This window comes from Micropterus dolomieu, linkage group LG13, assembly GCF_021292245.1.
Source record: "Micropterus dolomieu isolate WLL.071019.BEF.003 ecotype Adirondacks linkage group LG13, ASM2129224v1, whole genome shotgun sequence".
NCBI classification, from domain to species: Eukaryota; Metazoa; Chordata; class Actinopteri; order Centrarchiformes; family Centrarchidae; genus Micropterus; species Micropterus dolomieu.
The window spans coordinates 24,566,584-24,590,956 of NC_060162.1; the positions used below are offsets into that span (position 1 = coordinate 24,566,584).

The 24,373-nt window shown below is 37.4% G+C and overlaps 2 protein-coding genes across 3 annotated transcripts in view; both read right to left on the reverse strand.

The window, feature by feature from the left end:
* tjp2a (tight junction protein 2a (zona occludens 2)) overlaps positions 1 to 4,219 on the reverse strand; it is a 50,797-nt gene extending 46,578 nt beyond the window's left edge. For both annotated transcript variants that reach the window (XM_046066128.1, XM_046066126.1), the window contains exon 1: positions 4,004 to 4,219. The gene's annotated coding sequence lies outside the window, so the exon portion shown is untranslated. The remainder of the gene's footprint in view (positions 1 to 4,003) is intronic.
* Positions 4,220 to 6,555: 2,336 nt separating this feature from the next.
* pip5k1ba (phosphatidylinositol-4-phosphate 5-kinase, type I, beta a) lies at positions 6,556 to 21,351 on the reverse strand. The gene is made up of 15 exons (XM_046066950.1): positions 21,299 to 21,351; positions 19,825 to 20,058; positions 18,263 to 18,393; positions 17,636 to 17,753; positions 17,367 to 17,519; positions 16,328 to 16,624; positions 13,723 to 13,907; positions 13,109 to 13,189; positions 12,757 to 12,805; positions 12,555 to 12,639; positions 12,344 to 12,475; positions 12,158 to 12,248; positions 10,970 to 11,066; positions 9,463 to 9,532; positions 6,556 to 7,547 (listed from the first exon to the last, which is right to left on the reverse strand). The coding sequence occupies exons 2-14, from the start codon at positions 19,894 to 19,896 to the stop codon at positions 9,494 to 9,496; spliced, it is 1,530 nt and encodes a 509-aa protein (XP_045922906.1). The 5' UTR covers positions 19,897 to 20,058; positions 21,299 to 21,351; the 3' UTR covers positions 6,556 to 7,547; positions 9,463 to 9,493.
* Between the last annotated feature and the right edge of the window lie 3,022 nt (positions 21,352 to 24,373).

The following is a 24,373-nucleotide window of genomic DNA, read 5'->3' on the forward strand; positions in this document are numbered from 1 at the left end:
GGGGGGGGGACACAAAAATAACAAGTGTCTATTTTTAAAAATGTTGGGTAACAAGAGCACAAAGGAAGAAGAAAAAGAAGGAGAGGTTTTTTAAGTTCACCCTGTGTGTCATCTTTGTCAAAGGAGCCCAGATAAGGAGCCTTGTCTGGTCTGAAAGCACAGAGCAGACAAAACCATTAAGCCGTGCAAAAATTCACAAAGCAGCATGACATTCACAGGCGGTTTTATCATAATCCAACACCTTATAGTAATCTCACAGAGAACACTCATCGAGCCTAAAGAGCATCCAGGCAGAGGAGAGTGTGTATGTGTATGGATACAAACACAGATGTACACAATCATATCCTGTGCACACTGGGTACTATAGATGAAGGGGTCAGCAATCCATAACCTATAGACATGTAATATTAATTTATTTTCTTGCTAAACCACATTAACTGTGCATTAGCAGGGGTCATTATTTTGTTGTTATTGTTCAAAAGAAATGCGAGAATTTAACAGTGTTTACTCCACAAAACTCAAAAACACTAAAAAACTCAAAAACTAACTCCTGAGCCCCAATTGTATTGGGTATGGACAGACAGGTCTGATAACACATTAAAAGCAGAAATATTTTCAGAATGACAATAGATTGAAAGATTATGTGTAATGCAAAACAGGTCGCTGTAAGGGAAAAACCCACACCAGACTCCACAAAACAAGCTGGCACCTAAACTACTTTACCAGCTAGGGTGAACAAACGTCATCTGTCTGCCGTTTGACCTTTAGCCCATTAAATGCTGCTAAAAAAAAACTTTATTTTATTTATTTACTTTATTATTGAATATAAAAAACAATATTAGAGAGTTTCTCAAAAGACTACCTTCCTTATATAAACCTCATGAAGTCAACCACACGACATACTGTTAAAGGAGGGCTGTATTTTTAGTAGCATTGTTTCAAATGTCAACAGAACCTGAAAGTTCAAGTTTCACATTTTCTGACAAGTCTTCGTAAAACCACAATGCATTGTTTTCACACTTCAGTTTATGTATGGATTAAATACACAAGATATGATGTGATAATTAGGAACAGTTATAGCTGCTGGTTGGTGGATATTGTTACTTTCAGAAAGAGTCAGGCTGTTCCTCCCTTTTTCCAGTCTTTGTGCAAAGCTAAGCTCACTGTCTGCTGGCTGCAGCTTTGTATGCAGATGTGAAAGTGCTATCCATCTTCTCATCTTGGCAAGAAAGCATAGAAACGTAGTCCCCTAAATGTAAAGCTATTCCTTGATCTGTGCCTTTCTAAAACTGTAACAATATCTGTGAGGTTTATAAAACAATTGTTTAAAAACCTTACAATATATTTCAGAATTTTAAATTTTTAATAAAAGTTTTAAAGAATGTTGGCTTATAAAGACTCCACTTATAGTCAATGCTTCAATAATCAAAGTATTTTATTTATTTATTTTTTTTTAAATCAACAACGGCCCAAATGATTTGTGTACTGCGAATGTGTAGTTCTCTGCTGGTTTGTAGTTCTGAACCAACAGAATTATCATCAACACTACAGTTCAATGGAACATTTTAGCTGCTTTTAGCTTCAGTCTCTGTGCTCTCAATACATTTATTCATTTAGCTGACGCTTTTATCCAAAGCGACTTACAATTGCTATTATGTCAGAGGTCGCACGCCTCTGGAGCAACTAGGGGTAAAGTGTCTTGCTCAGGGAGACACTGGTGGATCTGTCACAGCATCTTATCCACTGCTCCATCACCACCCCCAATAACTTTGTTTCAAGCAGCAGCGGACGCTGTTTTCAGCAAACACGCTCTACAAAAACCCGCTGCGACTAGCTAGCTAGAGAAGAAAGTATAAAGTATTCAGCATCTAAACAGCCAGACATTTTTCACATTAGTTGGTGGAAACAAACAACTGAAGGGAGACTGAATACTGTACATTCATCAGGTGGAGACAAACTCCCAGTGGGATGAAAAGGTTGTTTGTCAACTCATTCACCATAACTTTAGAATGTAACAGTCTTTAATAGGCCTTTCATCAAACCTGCACATTTTCCACTGCACATTCACAGTATGTTCTTTTTAATCTTTCCTCGCATGCTTTCATGCACAAAGAAACATTCACATCTTGTACGGCATTGCCATCAATTTGGTTTTGCACAGATGGTTGCACAAAGATTTGAACATGTTAAGCTTCTTGGCTTCCATTTTAATGTTTTGAAACTTAGCAGTGATCTCCATTTTTCCCCCATGCATATATACACTCCCAACAAGGCGCCGGCCTACTCATCAGGAGAAATCTGTATAATATTTACAATGCAGACACATAACTACATGTTTAACTGTGTACTTTGTTTTAGTTGTAAAAGCTATTCAAATAAATATTATGTGTGAACTGCCTCAAACCAGTAGGTCAGGGCTTTTTCTTTCTAAAAAGGCTCAGATTTAAATAATGAAGGAAGAAGGAGAGAGATTCATTCTTCTGGCTAATTCCTATGTCACTGCATGTTTTCATTATTTAATGAACTCTGAAAATGCCTTCTATTTTTTCTTCTTCTGTCGCCACAGGGTGAAGCAAACGTAGCAGGAGTTGTTTGGCCATTTTAATGCTTTTACATAAGCGGTTTGTTTCTCTGCTCCTTGTCACTTCCCCACGTGTTGGAGTAGCGCTGTAGTGCTGCATTACTAAGGCCCAAGGCCATTATGCAATGTCCGTATGCAATGCATGCGCAGGCCAGATGGAGGGACACATGCCACTCACAAATCTGTGATGAGAGTGTAGGGAGAGAGGGAAAGAGCTTGACAGAGAGGAATCAATCGGTGTGTGCACGTGCCGTCCACAGGTATAATCTGGATGATCAAAATCTGGGAGCATAAAATGGCCTGGAGAGGCAAATTACAAAATAAAATTACATATTACTGTTACCTAACTACCACTGAGGACATGTTCTTAGAATTGTTTCTGGGAATTTGAGGAGACGGGTGTTGCAAATTAGCATTTACTTTATATTATTATACTACACTTTACTTTTCATTTCAGTCTATGTATACTGTCTTGGTCCCAATCAAATAAACCACATAAATAACCTAAAGCAGAGTTTACATTTGGTAATTAGTGACTTTTTAAAGAGGATTATTTGTAAGAGTCAGTCAGCAGGATGGCAGGACAAAGGACTTTACATTGCCTGCCATTCATACACCAATGAGAGTGGAGCTGCCAGTCACAGAGCATTTAGACCAGTGGTTCTCAAACTTTTTCATGCAGGGACCACTAAACTGACACAAATTAGACTACAGACCCCCAACTGATAGGATTTTTGCTTTTAGATATTTTATTGCAGAATATGTATGAAACCACGATCATAATAGTCATTCTACAACATTCTATTGTTGTGTTACTTATGGATGGAATAATAGTGAAAATAAATTAGTGACCTTAGTGTTTCTGTTGGAAGCTGTTGTCAGATTGTTTTGCCTTTTAAGGACAGGTGGTTCTATTACTTTAACCACCCCATGTATATTAATGAGAGTAGGCTAAATAACAGAAACACCTCTCTGTCTAATGTGCAACACCACTTCGTCACTTCAGGTAGGTTACACCTACTGATTGGCTAACGTTTCACAAAATGCTAGTTGCTAACCGGTAAAATCACATACTAGCTTGCCAACAATGGTACAACGGTAACGTTAGGCCAGCCATATTTCATCTTACACTGCAGGCATGAAGCCAGAGAAACATACCGACAGCACCACTGAGGCCTGAACACCTAGTAGGTCACATTTGGGCGTTTGTTTAACAGGACTCATGTAGCGTTAAAAAGGCAAAAATAACAGACTGCTGGCTTTTCAGAGCATAAACATGTTGCTTATTAACTTACTGAAACTGCCAAAAAACAACATGACCTTTGAAGGCATCAGCGTAATGCCCTAATATGGCAGTGAGCGCAAACGACACACGGTGGAAACATGTCGACAGTCAGAGCGAACAAAACACGACCAACTCACCAGGTGAAACTCCTTCTGTTCTTCTGTTCTTATGTGCCCACAGCAGACTAACCCGAAAAGTAGAAATGGATGTGAATGACGCAGAGGACGATGAGGGTTTCAACGGGACGAAATCCTGGTGAGTATTTTTATGTCGTCAGGCCCAAATAATGATTTCCTGATTCTCGCAGGTATGTGGGCGTGGCTTTGAAACTGCAGGTGTGTTGTGTGTGCAGAGCTGCAGCTCAAATTCAGTTTCGCATGTGAGTCCCTTTGGGTGCGGCACAGGTCCTGAGTCACCCTTCCTGTAACGTAGGCTACATGTGGCATGATGGCTCGGTTTACTATCAACAAATAAAAACAACGGACATCATGAGAATAATGTACATTTTATGTCTTCACATGTGAATTGCGTTTTACAGATGGAGGACCACACAGGTATCATGTAAATGTTTAAAAATCATTTAATTAATTGATATCTCATTGGACAGAAAGGGCAGCAAATAATATTCAAAAATAAAAATAACTGTATTTACCAATAACTTGATGAAGTTAGCCTATTTCATAATTTCTTAAGTCTTTATATGGGCACTAAAGTCAAATTAATTTAATAGATAATGACACAAAACAGTGATAAACATGAGAATGAATATCAGTGTTAAATGGGATAAAATTAAATGTCCATATATGTGAATTTATTATGTGATATTTGTTAAAGAAGAATACGATTTTTAATGGGATTTCTTATGTTATAGGCTACAGGTTAGGAAAAAAGTAAGACTCAGCAGCCCTTTTTTTCAAGCATGCGCTCTTCCTCTCAGATGCAGTTTGGACAGTAAGGGAGGCAACAATTGCAATGTAAAATGTGTTTTACATGTGATAAGGGTGTATATTAACAGCAAAACAAAACAAAACCCTAAATAAACAAACAAATCATAAGGGCATCACAAGCAGTTTTTGGTGCAATAAAAATTTAGAATCTCCACTTATCGGGATTTTCTTCCCTTTCAAGATATAAAGATACACACCCTTATCACATGTAAAACGTCATACAATACATGCATTGTGCATTGTCCCTGGCAAATAAATGTCAAATAATAAAAAAAAATTAAATGGCTTTCTTTCTCATTTTGCTTGTCACCTCAGTTCCTCAACTTGATTGAAAATCACTTTAAATACCAATGCAAATACTAACTGCTAGTGACAGTAGTCACTAACCAAAACAATGCCACCCCTCCACACAGTTTGCTACTTCTCTTGTAGTATATACACGTACATGGTATAAAAGCAAAATGCCAAATGAAAAATAGCAGGATGTGAATCAGACACTTGTCTGGCAGGTTTATCCTGTTCAGGTTAAGACCCTCTGGCACGATATTAGAAAACAGAAAAGCCTAATAAAAGCTGTTTAAACACTTTTGTTTTCAGAATGAAACGATCTGCTGAGGCTGCAGCTTTGATCCTCACAACCCCTGTGTGTGAAGGTAAGTAAAGGTTATGGTAAATCTGATGAAAACAATGGATGATAGGAGAGGCAATAGGCAAACTCTTTTTTATATTTGCTGACAGTAATATTATAAAGTTAAAAGTTTTGCAAAATGGAAATTCTCAATTAAAGGGCTAGCTACTTCAAAATCACACTTTAAGACAGAGAATAGGTCAGTGTACTTTGTTAATTTAACCTCCTGGCAGATGTTTTCATCAAGTCTCCTAAACCTGCAGGATGCTTCACAGTCTGCTCTGTAAAACCATCAGTGGGCGAAGACAGACACAGAACATTACTGCTCATTTAAAATGAAATTAAAGTGAACCCTTCAGATAGATTCGCGTTTTATAAAATTGGACAGACTACATCTATCTTTACTGTGACGATGTTATTCAGAAGAAGATAATTTACCTGTTAACTAAAGAGATTCAAAATAGCACTATAGTAGTTGACAGGGTACACCTGCAGAAATTCAAAATAAAGACAAACCTCACTATCACCATCTACTCTATCCTCTTTATGGAATTTACTATTGAATCATCACTGCGCCCTCTAGTGTCTAAACAAAATATGACTCTTGATGTGAATGAATGAACTTTTTTGACACATACAAAACGTAAACTTCCATTTGCTGGTAATGCCAGGGCAATGAGTATACATTTTGGAGTTGAAAATGTAGGTCTTCTGGTGAAATGCACACAAACATATTTAATGATTTCTGAGTTCACTTCTTCTCCTTATTTGTACGGGAAGATCTCTTTCACCAATCAACACCACCTCTTGCCAGTGCTGTCAATGAGTGTTTAATTAGCCAGTGAGGTTATTTGAGGGCATGGTTATTATCTTAAACCACAAAAATGTAATTCCATAATGGGCCCAATAACCAATAGGGCCCCGCAATTCCATCTTTTTTCTTTTATAACATTTTCTTTTCTTATTTATGATGAAACTTTTCCCGTTTTCTTTTATAAATCATGTATATTGTTTGTATGTGTATGTTTCTCTATGTTTGTTTTCTTATAATTATATATGTATACAACTGCATTTTATCATCAAAATGTTGGATATACATTCACCACACAAAAAATCCCATTTATTAAATATTAATTTATTTCACAGACGCAAGTTCAAAGTGTTGCTATAATACAGTTTTAGGCCTATAAATCACATAAAAGCACAGATTATTTTTAACATTTTAAGGCATGTGGACCAAAAGAAGACAGTTGACATACAGTCTGCTCATTGTTTACCTCTAGGATTCAAAACAATTGATAACAGGCACTAGTTTAATAAAGTATAGATGAAATGTACATTTTCTAAAGAAATGTGAAATGCATGAAAAATCAATGACTGAAAAGTGTTGGTGAACATAACAAGAAAAATCTGTAAATGAAAACCATCTTGTTATTGCAAGAAACTGAGCAATTGCTTTTTGTCACGGTGGCAGCAGATTCTGCATGTTTGAAAAAGAAAATACACAGATACAGAATAAATTAATTATAGTACAGCAAATATATTCATAACTTGTTTTGTGCAAATTGAGATTTTAAAATCAGTTATACATAATGTTCATCAGGGTATAACACACAGTATTTATAGTTATTTGTCTCAACAGATGAACTGTAATTTTTGATTCAGATTCCTTAAACCAGAATCAGCGGCTGAGAAATTTGAACATTTGCACAGAAAATCTGACATCCAAGAGGAGGGGTCAAACTGAAACTCAATTTTTTGTTAGCGCTGTTGTTAACTTAGCAGCAAAGTGTACAATAACAGGAGACGACATAGCTTCATAGTGTTTTATATATTAACACAGTGGTTCAGTGATCTTAACACGCGCGCAGACTGTATCTCTACGTGTTAACATGGGATTCTACAAAAGAACCAGTGGTATGGCACATTAACTTTGACTCAAAAGGAAAGTCACAGAGGCTGACAGTGGAGAAACTGACGTGAAAATGTTACTGCTTGTAGTTTTTTCACATCGTGAACTTCCTGATGTCTCGACACCATTGGACAGGAAGGTCAAAGGTGAAAAGTACAGGTGGCTGGAGTGGAGCCATCACTTATTTTTCCTCACTAGAAAACAAAAAAAGATGTCATTTAGGTATCAAAAGACAACAGTTGGGGTTGAGAGTCGAACTAATTAAGACTTGAACATTTATAATCAAGACATGGGTGGATTACCGAACGGCCCTACCGGGTACAGGCCTAGGGGGCCCACAGACTCTGTTTGAAGTGACTGATTATGTCTCTTTGGAAAGTTCAGGCAAAAGTAGGGATTTTTTGCCCCAATCCATCAATATTGAGTTATCCGCTTATACCAAGTCAGATTTGTTTTTGTATTAGCCTTTTTCCCCTTACATAATGCAGTCACACACACACACGTTTTTTTTGTGTGTAGTTGTGCCTTGTGTTTTATCTATGTGTAAGGACCACTGTTTTTGCATGGTTTAGCAGCCCAGTTATTTTAAGCAAGGAAAGTGGATAGTGTGTACATCCAGTCCCAGTCGGGTACAGGTGCAGAAAAGAAGTTGCACGCAAAGTAATAAGAGAGGCAGTCCACACTAGAGTTCTGCCTCCTGACAAGGTATTGTGGCTCATCTCAGGTTCAGGTTTGGTTTTTTAATGTAATTTAGAAAGACAGTGTCAATCTATTGTGTTTTTTTCTACACCTGTGAGTGCAGATTGACTTGAAAAAATGGCCACGCAACAAAAATTGTCATGCTCAATCAAGTTTCGTGTGTCTACATGTTTGATTTTCATACCTTACTGAAATGACTGAAAACCAGTGGCCGCCTGAAAGGAAGGAAACAGATAATCCAGGCTTTGTCCGAAATCACCCACCCAGCTCACCATTTTGTAGTGCTGTCCGAATGTTTAGTGAGAATTATTATACCCTATATGGTCCACTCAAAATATCCCAGTATGCATTTTGAAAAGTAGTGCACCATCATGCATTGCACTGGTAGAAAAAAAATGTCCACCAACAGATTCTGCGACAGCAATGACGTAATTAATGGCGCTGAGATAATGATCGGAGTAGTGTCCGAAAGTGTTTTCATTTTGTGGGTGAGCTCACCATATAGTCCTCTACATATAATTCACCAGATACAGGGTAGGGAGGAGTGAATGAGTGGTGGTATCGGACACAGCCTAAGATAGCTTTGGGCAATAGTAAGCAGTAATGTAAAGTGTATGCAATTGGTGATTTATTGGGTAAAACATGCAAAAACACGTTTTTTATCCTTTAAATAAATACTAACAGCAAAATCACGGAGTAATTAATACCTCTGGATTTCTATTTTGGTTGTTGAAGGTTAAAAATAGCTGGGAACGTGCAGATCATCTCTCTGAGCGACGAGTTTAAAGTAACAGTCAAGAAGACAGATGGCTGTCAGATCAGTTCACGGCCTAGATTTCCCTTTCGCCCTCACTATAGTTTTTGAATCCCACTGTCTTCTGTCAGAGGCTTTGAGATCAGATTAACTCCAACGTCTGCAGGCTTCCCATAGAGCCGGAGTAGAACTGCTTACTGTGGGCTGAAGAACAGCTTCATTTAAGCCTGAATGCGGATTTTGTGGTTATGTAAGAGAAGTGTGGTAGAAAATGGAATTCATGGAGGTTTCTCCGGCTGGCACAGACGTAAGGACAGTGGGGGGAGTGCAGGGGACAGGACTTGCCTGAGTCACACTGTATAGACGTGAGCTACAACCATCAAAGAAAAGTTCCAGGAAGAAGGGAGAAATGGCATGATAGGAAGATTTAAGCATGTAATGGATGGCAAGGTCTCTTGGATAAAGGATTCACTTAGTCTACATGTTTCTATTTAGGTTATTCAATGACTTCTGCTGAGGCAAAACTGAGTCATTATAAGGACTCCTGTTCCTTTTTTTCTGATGGAGCTGACATGTGACAGTGTCCACTCTTGCCCAAAAGACAAGACCAAAAAAGCAGTCAAAAGAATAGTCCATGGATGTCATTTGCTGCTTACAGTTTATGGATGCTGGGACACAAACGACTGATCAACTCCAGCTGGGTCGCCTGGGTGAGGCTGTGTGACGCTGAAAATGCAGAAACACCCAGTGATCCCTGGATTCATTTGAATGATCTTCCCAATCAGCGGCACAACTTAGTATTAGGCCCACAGTGTTTTTTTTGTTTTTGAGAAAAAGTACAGTTATGAGAATACAGTTGTAATTTTACAAGAAAAAGCTGAAAAACTAATGTTTCAGGAAGATTGTTGTAATATTACAAAATCTGGATATCAAAAAAAATCTTAATATGTTGAGAATTAAGTTAACAGGTCAAGTCAGTTTACTTGTCAAATGAGGGAAGAGCTGGATTTACTTACTAAAAAATGTATATAATCAATAGTATCAGATGGAATCCTGATATCTGTTTTGGCCTCCCTGACTTGCAGTGAGGAGTTTTGCTTTGTTTCTCCAAATATTACTTCTCATCTCTGAATTTCTTTGCCCCAACTGTGGCTCCAATACTCTATCACACACTTTAAGTATTAAATTTCCATTACAAACATTGTTGAGCAAACAGCATTTAACCCCTGTTGAATGTTAAAGTGAAAGTTCAACAATTTGGGAAATACACTCATTTGCTTTGTTACCCAGAGTCGGATGAGAAGATCCACGCCACTCTCCTATCTGTATGCTAAATATGAATCTACAGCCAAAAAAAAAGGGAAAATCTACTACGAGAAGCTCTTAAGCTCACATATAAACACATTATATCTTGTATGCTAATACGTGTAACACCAAGTTGTGCTTTATTAGTTGCTTTCTATTTCTTAGTTGGGTTCACGAACTTCCCGCAGTCTTATCAAGACTTTACAGTTAAGTTTAAGCAATTTAACCAAGGCTTGATGAGAGGTATGTTTCGGCAAATCGTTGAACTAACGGGACCACTCTGCTGTGGTAGTTGCTGTTTGCTCATCCCTCCTCAGCTCAGTATACAGGCTCTGACCAAGTTTGGATTTTCTGGTTCCAGTAACTGGCAAGATGGCAACGAGCATAAAGCCAAATTCATGCTTTGAAACATCCCTTCAGAAACCTGTCAGTGGAGTCAAACATGACCATGCCCATATTTCAGTTTGTAATTATTACAATATCCTTGTAAATATGATTTACTTGATTGGATTATAGTCTACATTCAGATTTACATGCGCTCCATCAAATATTGGCTTATTTATTAACTAACAACATTTCATTGCAATTTATCAAATTTCTGATTAGTTAGATTATAAAGGATAAGGTTGTTGAGATTCTGTATTTTTTAGAAAGATTATGTATTTTGGGGCTGAATGCCACAGACAATGTAGGGAAGTCATAAAGTATTAAGAGGCAGATTAAAACATTGTCGGTTTTGGTCTTTTCATGGGATTTTTGACAATAAGATAAATCTGGAAAAACACCAGCCTTATCCTTTAACACTTCGTCATTGAAAACATTTTTCATGCACATTGTCTAAAATAGAACATTTCATACCAAGTAGACATCCAGTTCAGAGTCTGACTGGCTCCTGCTGAGAGACAGCAGGGGATCATCGAGAGCAATTGTTGAACTGGAGGCTCGCCGGTCTTCACTGCAACGTAAAAATACAAATAAATATGGTGTGAAGATGTATATGAGCACACTCAATTTCTCCCAATGATTTGAATGATATTCATGATGTCACTTGAGACTGACATTAATTCATAACTTCAACAAGCTCCCCAAACTTAACAACAAAGTAGGGAGTTTGTCTTTCCAAAATGACACGACAAAAATGATTGATAGGATTTTTTTTCTGCCTCTATGGTTAAAGTGTAGTTGAGATTTAATAAATCACATTACTTAGTTATGGTGAAAGAACATCCTGCTCATATTTAAAAGAAAACTTACCATTAGTAGGAGAATACAAACAGCGGCCTCCAGTTTGAAAGTTAAACACTTTGTACGCCAAACTATCCACCTCAATCTACTTGTCAAACATGGGTTTGAACAAACAACTAATGCTGGTATTATACTGGTAAGTTGTCTGGTGAATCAAAGATGAAACAAAACCTCATGGTTAAAATAAGATGTTTTTGTAAAGTTCCTCAAAAACAAAAATGGAGCCCACACACTAACCCTAACCCACTTTGGTCCAGACTGAAATATCTCAAAAACTACTGGATGGATTACTATGAAATATGGTATACACATTAATGCCCCTCCCTCAGGATGGATTTGAAACTTGGTGATCCCCTGAATCTCAGTGTCTCTAACACTTTGGTTTATGATCAAATGCCTGCAAAATGTATGACATTCCCATCACTTTCAGCTGTACTTCAGTGCTAATTGACAAATGTTAGCATACTAACATGCTAAACTTAGGTGGTGGGTAACATCAGCATGTTAGCAATGACAATAGCATGCTGATATAAGCATGTAGCTCTGCACTGTTGTAGGCCAGCCTCACAGAGCAGCTACCATGACTGTACACTCTTGTTTTTTTTCTACATGTTGGGGAAAAGAAGAATCTCTAATGTATACACTGTCAAATATATAACTAGAAAACATCTTTTTCTGTTGACACTGCTCAATTCAATGCATTGTATTTCCCTTTTTATGGATGTGAAATATTTTAAGATTTCTAAATTGTTGAAAAACTGACTAGTTAAAGAAAGAGAGCTTAGATGTGAGAGTTAGTACCTGGTTTCAAGGTCCTCTTCATCATTTCTGGTGGACTGGGAAAAAACAGCAGATCTTGGCAGAAGATCTGGTTGCTTGGAGGAACTGTAAACTGTAAACAAGCAGATTATCAATCAGTGAATTAATTAAAAAAAATGACAACACGTTTTGCTAAAATATTCTGTTAAATGCATTCCATAAGCTTACAGGTTCCATCCAAGTTGTCCAGGCTTTGAGCCTTCTTCTCGTCCTTCTTCTGTGGGGACAGAAACTCCTGGGATGCTGACTTTACTGCATAGAAGGAATTCTTCTTCCTCTTTGAAGATGCTCCTCTTAAAGCTGAGGGACACAAAGAAAGAAATGATTAAAGATAGAATATGCAGAATCCATAGTTAGTTATGTTAGCGCAGCGACTTACGATGAAACTTTTTAAATACAGTCGAGCCCATGAATTTGAGAAATCTGTCTGCGTAAAAACCGGGCCTGTGAACTGACACTGTGTCCTGGAAAGCAGAGAAACAGAATACACACACACATTGTACATTTATCAAGGTAGATATGAATGTAATTTGACATAAAAAAAAATCTGCAGATTAGGGGAAGGATGTGAAGTTACATACCCCATCATGAACAAGCGCTTTCCAGGAGTGTTCCATCTTCTTAATGAACCTGAAAATAACAATTAAAAATACATGTCACTCACCCCCTGTATAATTTGAGTTAATGGAGTCTGGTGAAACACTCCTGTCTGCAGTGAGGCAGCAGAATCATTATACACTATTTCAGTGTTAAACATTTTCAAAACTTACATGATCATGAAATGGTTTTTGTTAGGTATGCATTTATTAATTGGTTGTAATTAAACAAAAAGTCTAAATGACCATTCTGGTGAAATGTGAATGTGTCTGTACACATTAGAGTGTAACTACAGAGTGAAAGTGTGTATGTTGGTGTGTGACACTGTGAGCTCACCTGTAGGACTGAAGGATGTCGATAATTCCTAAAAAGATTAGAAGGTTCTCATCTTTATGTTTAGCAGGAATTCCACCCAATCTAAAAAAATAAAGTTGTATCAATGAATTTTACAGTTTTTAATTAAACAGAGAAATTTGCTGTATAATTTCCTCCGCTGTTCCTACAATTTGGTCAAATAAAGCCATAGCACATACAGTACGGCTGATTTTAAATGAAATTTCAAAGTTTTAAACAGTTGCCATAGTGTCACCATCAGGAAGATTGTCCCCATAATTAGATATGTGTCATTTGGACCGGATCAGACTATTGTGAAAAATTCCAGGGAGGTTTTGTTGATGGGAAGGCAGTTTGTGTAAGAGGAACTAAAAAGAGAAAAAAGCAGGAAGAAAGAAAAACTGTCCTCACTTTACATAGTGTAATGTGTATAAATGATTTAAAATATTGTTTTGCACACTGCATTAAAACAGTCTACTCTCAGGTAGCTGCAAAAACATGTAAAACCAAGCTGTGAAATGTGATGTTAAACACTGTATTTTTACATGTTACATGCTCAACAAAGTCAAAAAAGCAGGTAAGTTAACAAAGAAAATAATAGCACAAAGTTTTCTCACGTGTCGTCATCAGCCACCGGTTTGGGGTCCTTCACGTTCCCCTGGATGGATTCGCGGGCAGTGGAGTAGAGGACTTTCTGTCCTTTCCTGCTGTCACATCGGTTTCCTCTGTCCAGCGGCTTCCGGTCCAAAATGTGAATCCCCAACAGGAGACTGTAGTCCATGATTTTAAAGCTCTCCAGTACCTGGTGAGAGTCAGACACTGTACATAAGCAACTCCATTTTAAGCAGCAATTAAACTAAAATATCAATTTAATAATCTAAAGAAATTAAGGAACACACAGGAAGACAACAGCGGTGTCCTCACTTGGGGGCTGAAGCTGAAATAAATGTAAAAGTATTTAGCCATGCTAGCAGCCTAATTTTATGCAGACGTTCATGGTGCCTAGAGGATGAATCCTACTTACTTTGGAGAACCTTCAGATGGGTTGCCATGAAATTCTGCACACACTTTCATGTCCCCTCATCAGGTCAAAATTTGCATTTGTCCAGTACTTTGGTTCAGCTGTACTTTGTGTTTGTGCTAATTATCAAATGTTAGCATGCTAATACACTAAACTAAGATGGCAAAAAATGGTTAGTAAATATTGTACCTGCTGAACATCAGCATGTTAGCATTGTCAGTAGCATTTAGCTCAAAGCACCACCTTGCCTAAGTACAGCCTGGCTGTAGATTCTTGTCTTTAATTGTGCACGCAGGCAGCCTTCTTAACTGAATTAACATGTGATCAGAAGGTATTTGCCAGGTGTTGGTGTTTAGGTGGTCATCAGGAAATGGGGGACATTTTGTGAATGGCTTTATAGAATTGGAGACACATAATTTGTCACTGATGTGAACTTTGAAGGACCTTGTCCCTAAATTGGGACACAACTTATCAAGCCTGATCTCTGACCTCCATCTAATGCAGGGCAAGATAAAAGAGAAGTCTCATGGCTGTAAATGTTCTCAGTCATTGTTTTGGGTATTGGGTATGTCACCTTTTAGGTACTGTATTTGTGACACTCTTTTACCCAGAGATGTTATCAATTTAATCTAGTATCTGATTAATGTAATATAAAAATACTTGAAAATGTATAATAGAACTTAACCTTCAATCTCTCTATTCAAGTAACTCCTGTAAACAAAGAGACACAACTACTTTCTGCTGTCTTACCCAATACACTAACTGAGGTCATACAAAGAGGCCCAATAAAAGCACAATACACCGAGACAGGCCAGTTTGTACTCCAGAGTCCAGCTGCTCAGCTTGATCATATGAGTCAGGTGCTTCGTTCTGCTGGGTTTTAATTCTCCATCAAGTGGTCACTGTTGTTTCACATTAATGTAATAACAGGCAGGTGCTTATGTGGTCATTAGACTGAATGAAGGGAAAGTGGCTCATAGAAGTGGGCTGATATGGTTGAATAATGTTATTGAAGGGGCGGAATGGTGCGATCACTCAAGGAAAGATGGACCGTGAGAGGTCTTAAGTGCTAAAATGATAAGCCGATGTATTAGGTGACAGCCTAAGCTTGGTGATGTCAGTTGGCCAGTCTGTATGCTGCACATAGTAATCCAAAGCAAGATATCTGGACAGCTCATTTGCTTAATTTGCAGTAGATATCCACGGTCCCCAGGGAAGAATCGCACTGAATTGTGGAACCACTTGACCTTTTGACAAGCGTCAAAAACCTCAATCTATTTATCATCCTGATGAAGGCCGTTACACCTGGGTTGTTACTAGAGATGTTTTGATTATTACCCACCTCTATTTTAACATGTACAAGCATTGAAATAGCCATTTGAATAAAAAACTTTTTGCCAAAAGAGTGTCTTGGACCTTTCTTCCTTAACTTTTGTGTTCCCCACCAAAGACCACTTTTGTAACAAATGTTTGAACTACTGATTACTCCGGACCTTTTCTTTTCCATATATCGCCCTGCCATGGAGACTAATCCCATCTCCTAATCATTTGGTAGCACAATATCCCTACTGATTGGACAGCATATCATTGCCATGAATTTTCTCCACTGGTAATAATGGGATCTCACTGTATCAGGATGGATAGAAACTGTTAAGCTTTACTTTCAAATTCTTTGTGATAATCATGTTCTTAGACATAGTTATGTACCTATGTTGTGCCACCTTCGGGTCATAATGTCAACTCTGACACAAGGAATCTTAAAATCAAAAAGGCAGATTTCCATGTTTTTTTCTAACCATATTCCTGCTCCCCAGAGGATGAACCCCTTTGGGTTTAATGACCCTTTGAACATAGCTCTAGCACCTCAAGCAGGTCAACATTTTTTGTTACAAGTATTGCGCTAGGAAATCCTCCAGACCATTACCTATTAGGCTATGTTGTTTGTTCTGTCCAACAATATATTTCTGACTATGATGAATATTTTGGCCTTTAGAGTTTTCTAATAAAAATTCAGGAAACCTGTGAAATTGAATTTGAGATTTTGCTTGTGATATGAATAATGATCACAGAAAGATAAATACATGAAGATGTCTAAATGATCTCTCCAGCAGTCACAAACCTGTGTAACTCTGCTTGAATTACGAATACGATTTGATCGAAATATGATTATATTTACAGAACAGATCTTTGTGTGAACACACCCGACAGTCCCTCTGCAGGGTCTTCATCAGGGCATTGTAGGTGTCCGGGTCGAAGTGCAGGCCCTCATGCATCTCCTGGAAGTCCAGGTCTTTGAACGTGGGTGAGGGCTTGGCATGCTCCTTGCGTGAGGCACGGCGTTTGTACGAGGAACCCTTCAAGTCGTACTTGTAGTGCATCTTGATGGCACGCGGCAGCACGTTGTTCATCACCACCACACGGACAGTGACGCCGCCACACTGGATGCAGTACAGGCCGTAAAACTTGGGCAGCAAAGTCCTTGGGTTCTGATTCAGATTCTACAATAACAAAGACAAAGCAGTTTTTTTTCAAGATGAAATGTTAAATACATCAGAGAGACATCAGATGCAATTGTTTTTCTTGTTATCAAGGCAAACCATCAAACAAGTTTTATAAAGAAACCTGAATTATTTGCCTACATACTAAACTGAGTTAGTGGTTTTAAGATGTGTGTGGATCAATCAAAAATATTTCAGACAAAAAATATTTAATCAAAGGCTTGAAAAGAAAACCTACAACTTTAATAAATAACTCCCAAAAGGGCCAGGTTCCACATCTGAATAGGTTATTTCTAAAATTCAAACACATGCACACAAGACAAACCCTGTACTGTCTTACCACAGAACCTAAAAATAAGGTAGTGGCTAGAGGTAAATATGAATACCAGCAAGCTGCATGCAAATGCATGCTTTAGGTTGGTCAGGTTAGTCAGGTTATTGCTGTAAATGTGTTCTCAGAAAGGTAAGGCCATGTCTAGATGTTTCTCAGTGTTGTATAAATAAAGTGAAATTAAGTAAAAAGTTGTCTCCAACAGTATAGATAAGGATGAAAACATTGGAAACTTTATAAATTCAAGCTGCAACGTTTGTTAGACCTTGAGGGTACACACAGTGTATGTTGATGAGTACTCCCCACAGAGCATCTTTATGTCCAAAGTTTCACTTTTAGCAGTTTGATAAAAATGAGGCTGGTGTGCATGTAAACATAGTAAGAGTTTGTGTTTGTGAGGAAGGAGCTCACCATGTAGTAACCAGGAAGCAGCTTCTGCAGGAACTCAGCCTCTTTATGCTGCACCGTCTTAATGATGAACTCATCATCGCTGGTGAGGTAGAACCAGGAACTGCTGGCCCCGGGGTTGGACAGCTCGATCAGAGGCTCATTACACATAGAGTACTGAAATTAAGAGTGGTGAAACAAGTCTTAGTAAGAGCAAGTGTTGCAATTAGATCAACCGAAACTTCAGCCTCATTGTGCTGAATCAGACTGATGATGTGAATGTTCACACTAACCAGATAATCATCTGGTTTGATGCCAAACAGCTCTCTGAAGTAGCGAAAAGCCAGTGGTGCGTATGTTTTCAGACGGAAATCTGGGAAGTGATGGGCTGGAGTCAGATTGCTGCCCTCACTGGAGAACAAACAAAATGTTTTTTTTAATTTAAGGGTAAAAAAGAACGGAAAATATAAAAGTACAATAACAAACATTTGCATGTTATAGGCCTATATAACTTTTTGACATGTGACAGTAGGAAAGCACATGTGTAAATAATAATGACTTAGTGGGACACTTGAATAGAACAGAGCTATTGTCAATGCTATCAGTAACAACTTTTTCTACAATGACAAGGCAAAATGTGTGGACTATCCCCAAACAGCGTGTTTTAAAAATTCTTTCAGCAGGGCCTACACGAAATGAAGGCTATATTCATTAGGGTTGAAGCAGAGACCAATATTTCAAAACCTCAGTAGATGAAACTGAACTATCTGCATGAATAGATTATTCCACCAGAGGTAGGTGGGCAAATAGTAAATCTTTTTGTAATATGAGTGAACTGATCCTTAAGTGTATTAATCTGAAATTGACTTTGAATGCGTGCATTGACTACATGTCAGCAATAAAAAGGAGTGAGACTGTACCTTGGCAGGAAAACACTTTCCACAACAGAGAAGTCCTGCATGAGAACATCTCTGTCTGGTTTAGAGCTGAGGTTTCCCACAGCGTAACCGATGCCCAGCTGGATGGCTCCTTTCAGGGCAGCTGCAGTGGGCTAACAAACCATAACAGAAAAGAAGATACTTTTGTTCAGAAAAGAACCGTCTGTCTGTTAGCATGATATCTAAACATTCTGTGAGGCTTCACCTACGTACAGTGGTGCTTTGAGCTAAATGCTAACATCAACATACTAACATGTTTATAGTGCCAATGCTAACATGCTGATGTACCAAAGTACTGGACAAGCTGAAATTTTGACCTGATGATGATGCTAGGAAAAGTTAAGGGATCACCAGACATGTTACATGAATGGACATGAATGTGTGTCATTTGACTTCAAAACAAAATCTTCAACCTGACTTCAAAATGATGGAAAAGTCAGGACAATAAAGTGCCTTCTGGGGTACCTTTTAAAATTGTATCTTTTTTTCACCGCTGGCCCTGACAGTCTGCTTGAAGGTACAACATTTTTCATTTCTGTGAACCCATCCAGTAGCTCTCATATTATTGAGATATTTCAATCTGGACCAAAGTGATGGATAGACCAGCAAACCGACATTGTCGTCCCTGGACAAATGGCACTAGTGTGGCTTAAAGAATGTGTGAAAATTAATCAATTAATGTGTTAATTATTGAAAATTGTTCTAAACAAGACATTTTTCATTGAGCTGACTTTGGAATTTTCCTCCAACAAAGTAACAAGTGAAATCTCTCAGTAAACCACAATCTGAAGCTGTACCTAATAGCCTTGTTCGCCATCACTCTGTTCCCTTTATTACAGCTCTGTTTACATTTATTCATTTAGCTGACACTTTTATCCATAGCTACTTACAATTGCTATATATATGTCACGCCTCTGGAGCAACTAGAGGTTAAGTGTCTTGCTCAGGGACACATTGGTGTCTCACAGTGGATTCAAACCCGGGTCTCTCACACCAAAGACATGTGTCTTATCCACTGCACCATCACCACCCCACCGATGTGTTACGCAACACATCTGACTAACAAAAAATAATTTAGCTGCAGTTATTTTGTTTCTGTTTGTTTAAATTAACTGAAATTTGCAAATCTATTTTCAATTTCATGACATTTTATGACCCCTTAAATTTTTAAGAAAATCAAAGCTTTGGCCCCCACATTTTGAAACAAAAAACAAATTTGCAAATATGTATTTCCTGTCTTATAGAATGAAATATACTGAACAGTTCATAAGATTTAGGCTTTGACAACTAGGAAGTTTCCTAAATATGCGTAATCCGTGTTTTTAAGGGGTAGATGAGTCCAGTCTAATAAATTTTAGTATTTTGTTTTTAGTTGTATGTTTCAATGACAATCAATCAACAATGACTCATCAATGAATCATTTTCAGTTTTGAAACCTGCAATGATTTAGTAATAGCGTGTGTCACTGTCTTCCTAACAGAGGATGCTTTAGATATTTCTTTCCCCTGAAACAAATTTGGTAATAAATAATGACATCTTCTTACCTTTTTGTAATCATTTGACGCTTTGGAGGTTTTGGTTCCGCTTCTTACACTCTCAGCGGTGGTAGTCGACATCTTTCGGTGAGAGAGAACTTGATCAAGGGAAGCTTGTACGTCCTTCCTCCAACTGTGAAGCTGACTGAGTTCCTGTTTTGCTCTCAGTGATAAATGACCAGATGCCTTGATTTACCGTGAATGGCCTTTTTACAGAAACTGCATTTTCCAGGTACACCACTCCTGTAGATGAGGTAGAAAGAATAGTTACATAATAGGAGTTACACAGCGTATAGCATTTGCATGTATATCAATGCAATGCATGTGTCATCTGGTGAAAAACAGCACAACTAGTCTGTTTGGTTCAAATTTTTTGTGCAGACCTTTTACTCCGGGGCACTGCTAAGTTCTCAGGGACCAGCAGTGTTTGTGTGAGTCTTTAGCTCCAGAATCCCTCACAACAACCCTTGATCCCAATTAAGAAGGATTGGAAAACCATTACACATCAAATTCCCCTGGTTCGTAACAGTACGCAAATGGGACAATGCTTTCTCACTTACATACAGTATGTGACCCTGAACTCCCTAAAACGCAGCCGTGATAAACAAAACGGAAACAGAAACAAGATATAAATTGACTGCAACTGTATTCATTAAGGAATAGCAGTAAAACATTTACTCCTGTCATGCATTTGCAACAGGATCAGTTAAATGTAAGTCAGTGTAAACAACTCATGGAAATTAACTTTAACTGTTTCTAAATACAGTGTTTCTGTATTGTAAAGTCCAGAAAGGTTTAAATACATAAGTACATTTATTCAAAACATGATATTTCTATTAAAAATATATGAAAGGAATATCTGTATATACAGTATATTTCTACCTTTAAAATTGCATATGTTACATTGGACTGTGAATGAAGTAGAATGACAAGAGCAGTTATGGATTTATAGTTTACAAAACAAACACTTATACAACGATGGGAATTAGCAGCTTTTGGCTGCTTCAAAAGGTTTAGCAGTCTGTACTTTATTAATACAAAGGCTCTACAGAGGCCAGGTCGGTGCTCAAAATGTAATCTGGTATATTGAGAAACTTCATCCACAGAGAAACAGCACAGCTGAAACCAACCAGAAGGGGAATTTAAAATTGAAATGTATTTACTTCTGTCTGTTCATAAATGAAACAATTTTTGAAATAAAAGGAAAGAAGATGTCTCCCTATAAAACAGTAAAGTAGAAAATAATGCAGAAAAAATATATATTGAATCATAAAAGCCTGAACCTTTGTATATGAAATTATGGTTAAAACTAAACTGTTTCTTAAATATGTAGATTCCGGACAAGTCTAAGACTATATCATTTCTGGCAGTCAATTTTCAATACTCTTTCTGAAATAATAAAGGAGCCAATTGATTCATCCCCACTAATTGTTCTGTTTGATTAGATAATAAGATTAGATAATAATAAGTGTAACATGCTGACCTTTTGCACTTTGATGGCCATGCGACTCCCTCCCCTCGTATTGTACATGGATTAAGGAAGTTATGTAATATCTCAAACTAGAGAGGATAAAATACTCTCTGCAAGGGTCTGTTTTGAGGTTTCATGCTATTTGGCAGCCTTTCATGACATCTGTAGAAAAAACAAAGAATGTAACCCCATAATACATTGTATCTTGGATGTTGTTATTGATTTTTCATTATTTATTTTTACATCATTCATTTCACTTTTGTTTCAGGAAAAAAAAAATTAAGCGACCGGCTCTGATATTAGAGGCGCTCATGTAATGGGTGGGTAGATGTTTGGGATAAGTTTTGCTTGTTTGTATTTTGATTATGTCTTGTATACACTGAAAATCTTTAATATAAACATGTAGATTCCTCTCAAATCCTTTTCTCTTTTTTTTATACTTTGAAACTTTAGAAGTTTTGGACACTTTAAGGTAGTATTTCAACAAGTCTATAAATTTTTAGAGCCTTTGATTTAATAAACATCGGGTTAATTGGTTCTTAAAAACTCCAGTAGTTTTGTTTGTATTTGAATTGTCTTAGTTTTATATGTTTCCCCATACTTTCACACGGTAAGTAATTGATGGTATTATAATAAAAAAAATCTTTCATTTTAAACAGTATCGCAATCCTTATCCAAGATTGTTTTCTTTGACATAATTTGTAGGATGTGATCTCTAGTTTGTTTGAATCAAACCAACCTTATAGAAGTTTTCCACAGTTTTAAAAAGTTATTAAATTATTCACAGAACAAAATAAATTTGTATTATCTGCAAATAAAATAAATTTTAGTAGGAAACCTATAATATATCATAAATACATACAGCATTTATGTACAAAATAAACACTAATGGGCCTAAAACTGAGCCTTGAGGAATTCCACAAGTAACCTTCAATCATTTTGAATTAATGTTATTTATCTTAACTCACTGATCCAAATTTTTGGGGTTTGGCTACTAGTCCAGGTGCCCCCTCCCCTCTAATGCACGTATATACTGTCTTCACCTACAGTGGCCTCACATAAAGTGTTTGCTACTCTTTAGGCCCGGTACTTTCTGCAACTATGCAAATATTAGCGTGTGAAACATAAGTAGTAAAATTCACATCAAAACATCTTTCTGAGTTCTAGAGCAAACTTGCAAAATCCATCACTGATCCGAACAGACAACCCTGTTTATTTTAAGTTCTGCCTCAGGATGTGGTTTTGTGGTCTGACTTGAGGAGCATGTAGCTATTTTCACAAGAGTCATGATGAGAATGCTCATTTCTCAAGGATCTGCCTTGCAAGCAATTCTCCTGTTTTTTTTTGCATATTTCAATTGGAAGCTAAGGACATCCAGAAACCTACCAAAGATTTTAACCTTTCACAACCAGACTTTGTGAATGGTGGTTGGAGTAGTGACTGGGGATAATTATATGTGTAAAGTCGGCAGTTCATTCCACATTTTCTCTGCAACACGTAACATATTGAAAACACACACAGTGACTGGGGTGTTACAAAACATGTTCAATTAAGCATTTGTAAGTGCATTAGTTTGCCTTCTGCATAGCTGCAAATATTAGATACATGGCTTTCCATTTAAAACAGTGACAAAAAGTTTGGGAGACTGTGGAAGTAGTGGGTTAGGAGTTCCCCCATGAACAATATAACAATATATTAGAACAATAGAACAGGAAATACATTTTGATATAATTAAACAATTGGGGGTATTGATAAGTTTTTTTATACTGTCATAAGACTCTTGCAGATATAGAATGCAATTCTGCTCTTTCTGCACTTGACAGCTATAGCTATACCTTGATTAAATTTGATCATTTAGAGGGTTGTATTTTTATGTTTAGTTTTAAGACTGAGACTAAGAGTCTACAACCATGGTTCTAACATGCGAAGCAGGTGTAATGGTTACCGTGTTCACAATATACTATAGTAAATTTGTTTGCATGCTAACATTTGCTAATTAGCCCAAAACAAAAAGGACAGTTGAGGCTGATGGGAATGAGTGTACCAAATTTCATGGCAGTCCACTCAATAGATACAAAAATTTTTCTATCAAAACCAAAAATGGAACAGTCAGGGGATCACTAACATCGGTAGGATTCATCCTCTGGGAACCAAGTGTGCTTGTATAAAATTTGGTGCCAATCCATAGAGCTGATGTTCAGATTATTCACAGGACAAGTAAAATATTTTACCTGCTCGTGGTGCTAAAGAAAAGATCAAGGGATCTCCAAAGTAATAAGCGTTCATCCTCTGTCTGTTCCAAATGTCATGGCAATCCATTGAATAGTTGTTGAGATATTTTACTCAAATTAAAAACTGTCAACCTCATGTGGACACTACAGGAAAAGTCAGGGGATTTCCAAAGTCAGTAGGATTCATCCCTTGGGGACCACAAATGTTTGTGCATCATATCATGGCATCAAGAAATAGCTGGTGAGATATCTCAGTCTGGTCCAAAGTGGTGGACCAACCAATGGGTCACATTTGCTATCCCTAGAGCCATGCCACTAGCATGCCTAAAAAGGCTCATGGTGGCCAGAATGTCATGTGATTTGTGTTATAAATAAAGACTGATCTTTAGCAATTAAAAATGATTTAAATGGAATAACCATAGTAATAATAATAATTGTGTTGGTAATATCATAACAATAACTATTATGAAACTATGAAACAATTTTGATTAACACTTATTATAGTAATTACTCAGTCAATGAGGATAGACTAGAGATAACTCTATAGTATAGTGTAATACAATTAAACAGCACCACATTGTATCCTCCAAAATGACCACAAAGTTGAATTAACACCTCTTGAAAACATGGTTTCTACAAAAACTGAACATTGCAACCTTCATGAAGGTAGAATTTATTACAGGACTGTTAGACTGCATTCGTTTTAGTTAGGTGAATAGGCTATAAAGTGCATTACGCAACTTGTCAGGCTCAGGTGAATATTTAAACCTGCAGACTCTCTCACGGCATCCACACTGCAGTTCTTTTGCATACATGTAAACGCTCACAACCCCATCCAGCTTATTGCCGACATTTT

Bases quoted from the DNA above. Each gene is read 5' to 3' on its own strand.
- pip5k1ba (XM_046066950.1), bottom strand. From the start codon at position 19,896: ATGTCGACTACCACCGCTGAGAGTGTAAGAAGCGGAACCAAAACCTCC. The intron at 18,394-19,824 runs GTAAGAAGATGT...ATGGTTTGTTAG, and splicing joins CGTCAAATGATTACAAAAAG to CCCACTGCAGCTGCCCTGAA. The intron at 13,908-16,327 runs GTGTGTTCACAC...GACTCTCACCAG, and splicing joins CCCTGCAGAGGGACTGTCGG to GTACTGGAGAGCTTTAAAAT.